Source organism: Furipterus horrens, unplaced genomic scaffold (genome assembly GCF_987537825.1).
Source record: "Furipterus horrens unplaced genomic scaffold, mFurHor1.1.pri manual_scaffold_3, whole genome shotgun sequence".
In the NCBI taxonomy this organism is placed as follows: Eukaryota; Metazoa; Chordata; class Mammalia; order Chiroptera; family Furipteridae; genus Furipterus; species Furipterus horrens.
This window is the reverse complement of record NW_028327173.1, coordinates 183,248,602-183,252,557: the sequence shown is the minus strand read 5'-3', so window position 1 is coordinate 183,252,557 and position 3,956 is coordinate 183,248,602. Positions and strand designations below refer to the sequence as shown.

Below are 3,956 nucleotides of genomic sequence, written 5' to 3'. Positions count from 1 at the left end.
CAGATCTCGGCAGACTCTGACCTCTCCATTGCACAATTCAGAGCTTGGCACTCCCTAAACATCTGTGCCCTGCGAAAACAACTTGCTGGGGCAAGTAGGAATCAATCCTGCATCCCTCCCTCCCTTTTTTCCTCCCTGGCGACCTTTGGGGCTCTGGTTTCCAGCAAGTAGTGAATTATTCATGCATGCTCATAGATATCAAATTGGCCCTTCCCAGGTTGCCAGCAGGGTGGGGCAGGGAGGTGGCTTTGTTCTGTCTGTAAATAGAAGCAGCCTCCTTGTTCAAACAGCCCTTGCAGGTGGGTGACTGTTTTTGCTAAGTCATCCTGGGGATGCTCAAAGCCCCATTGTGAGATCCTTCCTGTCCTCCCAGGCTCCTCCTCCGTCCCCACCCCTTGAATAGATCTTTAAGTGGGCTCACGCCACTCTGCCAGGCTCACCCTGCACTTTCACCATGGCTTTCATTGCCAAGTCATTCTACGACCTTACTGCTGTCAGCCTGGATGGGGAGAAGGTAGATTTCAGTACATTCCGAAGCAGGGCAGTGCTGATTGAGAACGTAGCATCGCTCTGAGGCACAACCACTCGGGACTTCACCCAGCTCAATGAGCTGCAATGCCGCTATCCCAGGCGCCTGGTGGTTCTTGGCTTTCCTTGCAACCAATTTGGACATCAGGTGAGGGGGCCCTTGTACTGCATTCAAGGAGTTGGGTTATCTAGTAGGCTAAGGGGAGGGAAGAAAGACCATGCATGCTGGAGTGTCTGGAATCACAGGGTGTGTTTTGTTAATCTAGGTCTTTAGTACATGTGAATAGCAAGGGGAAGTATATGTTATTCTGTCTGTGATCAAAGATGAAGGGTGTGGATTTTTTATTGTTTATTATCCTCCCACTATTCTCCATGAGGTCTGTTTTTGTCTCCATCTGTCATCAGTGCTTAGGGTATAGAAGACACTCAATAGAAATTTGCTGAATAAATGAATGGAGGAAACAGAAGATCAAGAACCAGATGAGGATTGAACTGATTCAGGAGACCTTAGTCCTGGCAAGCGTTGGTTCTGTTATTTAATGGCTCTGTGCCCTAGGAAGAGTCACTCAAAATTTCGGTTTTAGTTTCCTCATCTGTAAATTAGGGATAATACCACTTAATCGTACAGGATTATTGTGAGGCTTTAAGGATAAGATAAACAAAAGTAACCTGAAAGATATAAAGTTATGCAAATGCAAGCAACTTCATTATTTAGATTGAAGAGCTTTGTTTGTTTGAAGTCAGCCAAGTGGAGAGTGGATCTAGGGGACTGCTAAGGGTGTGCAGTGTGCACCCCTCTGTCGCTGATTACTAGGTGAAGTTGTTACAGATCTTCAGCCCACACACCTCAAGTTATCTTTTAGGGATTCTTCTATTTTCACGTATTCTTTTAACAGCACAAGCAGGCAGAATGCCCTCAACTGAATCCTCTAATTATAATCCCCTTAGTTCAATTCACAGTGGCATGAAGACAAGGAGATTAGCAGAGATATACATCAGGAAGGCTGAAGTGTCCTGGCTGTGGCACACCCCAGCCCAAACCATTATGGCTCTGACCGTTCCTTCTCTGTCTTGGTCTGTTTCTAGCCTTGGCCAAAGCAGGAGAGCCAGAAAGGGCAAAACCTCTTTAGAGGTGTCTGTCTGGGCCTAGAGAGGCCTCCAGCCTTACATCACTTCAGGCTAGCTCGTTGCTGGAGGCGTCTATAACCTACCAGGAGCCAGAAGACATTTGCTCTAGAGATAAGAAGTCTAATAGAGATCAACTCTAGGCTCAAGATGTCCTGACAGCCTAGAACTGACTGTACTAATTGGTTCTAGTAGCTCAGAAGCAGGAACTTTCTCCCAGAGGGAGATACCTGACTCTTAGACTTGGAGGGGGTGGAAAATTAAGGTTTCTGTGGGCCTTTTGGGGATGTCATGGGTGGGGAATGCTGAGTGGGGACAGATCAGTGATGGCAGCGGGGAGGGAAAGACAGGTAACAGGTTCAGGCTAAAGCACTCCTAGCTGAGCAGAGCAAATGTAAGGGGCAGTAGCCTTGGGCTAGCAGTCTAGCAGTGAAAGGAATGGTAATTACACATTCACAAACTTGAGCCCTCAAGCACTTAATTTCCTTAATTTCCCCTTTCCCTGGCCTATTCCAGAACCCTGTACCCTCTGTCCTGTTTAATTCATCCCTGTCAGTCACTGAGCAATTACATTTAGAGTACATTCATTGATGTCTCTAATTCACTTTGCCTTTGTGGCACCTGAAAACTCAACTTCCTTCATCAAAGCTTCTCCCCTATTTGCACTTCAGATATAGGGCAAGGCAAGATGAAATCAAGAAGCTATAAACCCCATTCCCCTAGGCCTCAATTTCACCCTTAGTGTGAGGAGCTGAGTAGGGCAGAGGCAAAGGCCTCACTCAACACGCACATGTAATTGAAGCGCCAAAAGCAAAACCAGGGCAGAGGGAAAGGCAAGGTGGTAGCAGGGTGTGTGTGTGGGTGCGTGTGGGTAGGGAAGTAGGAGGGTTGTAGGCAGTATAAGTGACCCTCTTTCTCTTTCTACTGCCCTGGACTTGAGGTTCCTTGAAGCTTCAGACAGATCACCTAAGAACTGCTCAGGGTAGATTGGAGAGAGAAGCAACTATTCAAAAATGCTAGATCTTTCCATGTAAGAACCACCAAGCTAGGAACTGCAAAACCTTTCAGAAATGGCCTAGCAAAAACATCAATAGCTGTGAGAGGGAAAACTCTTAATAGTTAAAGAGGAAGACAAAGCCAATGAAGAAAGGAAGAAAAAGAACAGAGGGGAAATGAAGGGATATAGAGAGAATGATCCTGGAACGGAGTATAGAAGGTGAAAGATCTGCATGTTGTGGACCCTCATTTCCCTCTCCCCTCTTCCATGCTCTTTGTCTTTTTCCTCCCCCAGGAGAACTGTCAGAATGAGGAGATCCTCAACAGTCTCAAGTATGTCCGCCCTGGGGGTGGATTCCAGCCAACCTTTACCCTTTTCCAAAAGTGTGATGTGAATGGTCAGAACGAGCATCCTGTTTTCGCCTACCTGAAGGACAAGCTCCCCTACCCTTACGATGACCCATTTTCTTTCATGACCAATCCCAAGTTCTTCATTTGGAGCCCAGTGCGCCGCTCAGATGTGGCCTGGAACTTCGAGAAGTTCCTTGTCGGGCCGGAGGGGGAACCCTTCCGACGCTACAGCCGCACCTTTCCCACCATCAACATTGAGCCCGACATCAAGCGCCTCCTCAAAGTTGCCATATAGATGCGAGTTGCTCAGCACACAGATCTCCTACTCCATCCAGCCCCTAAGTATCTTTCCTTAGGACCCAGTGTGTCCTCAGGAGACACTGCCGGACCTAGGCTTTCCCTTGAGATCAGTCTCCTTCATGAAAGATTCTTGCCTTTCCCATCTGCCTCCTTCCCTTTCCTTTCCCAACCTTCTGGTTGGTGATTTCAACATGGGCCGCCAAGACTTGGGTGGCTCTGGGCCTTCACAGAATGATGGCATCTTCCGAAACCTGTATGGGCGGTGTCTGAGACTCGTGAAGGGCCCCAAGCCAGCCTCCTAGCTCAGTCCAATAAAGGGCAGGTGTGGAAACTGCCAGGTTCTCTGTGTCTTCTTCCTTGACAGGGTAGCAGGATGGCACTCACTGCAGGTGGGCACACAAAGGCTTGGGAGAGGGAGGTCCTGATCAAGGGGATGCCCTAATTCCTGTTTGGAAAGCAGGCCCTGATCAAGGTCTGCGGAGGCAGGTGGAGTTGCAGGAAAGTAAATTGTACTATTATTCTGTGGCTCTTCTCCAGAGCTGTGGAAAGGAGGTGATAATGAGGAGCAAAGAAGGGAAAAGAAAATTGGACCTTTGGCTGAGAGTTCTAGGAGGTTAGAGGACTCCAATTAGGAAGATGTCACTATCAGTGTGGGT

The 3,956-nt window shown here is 48.0% G+C and overlaps 1 protein-coding gene across 1 annotated transcript; it reads left to right on the top strand.

The window, feature by feature from the left end:
- Positions 1-297: 297 nt before the first annotated feature.
- Positions 298-3,635, top strand: GPX2 (glutathione peroxidase 2). The gene is made up of 2 exons (XM_090270988.1): positions 298-676; positions 2,945-3,635. The coding sequence occupies exons 1-2, from the start codon at positions 455-457 to the stop codon at positions 3,293-3,295; spliced, it is 573 nt and encodes a 190-aa protein (XP_090127114.1). The 5' UTR covers positions 298-454; the 3' UTR covers positions 3,296-3,635.
- Positions 3,636-3,956: the final 321 nt, after the last annotated feature.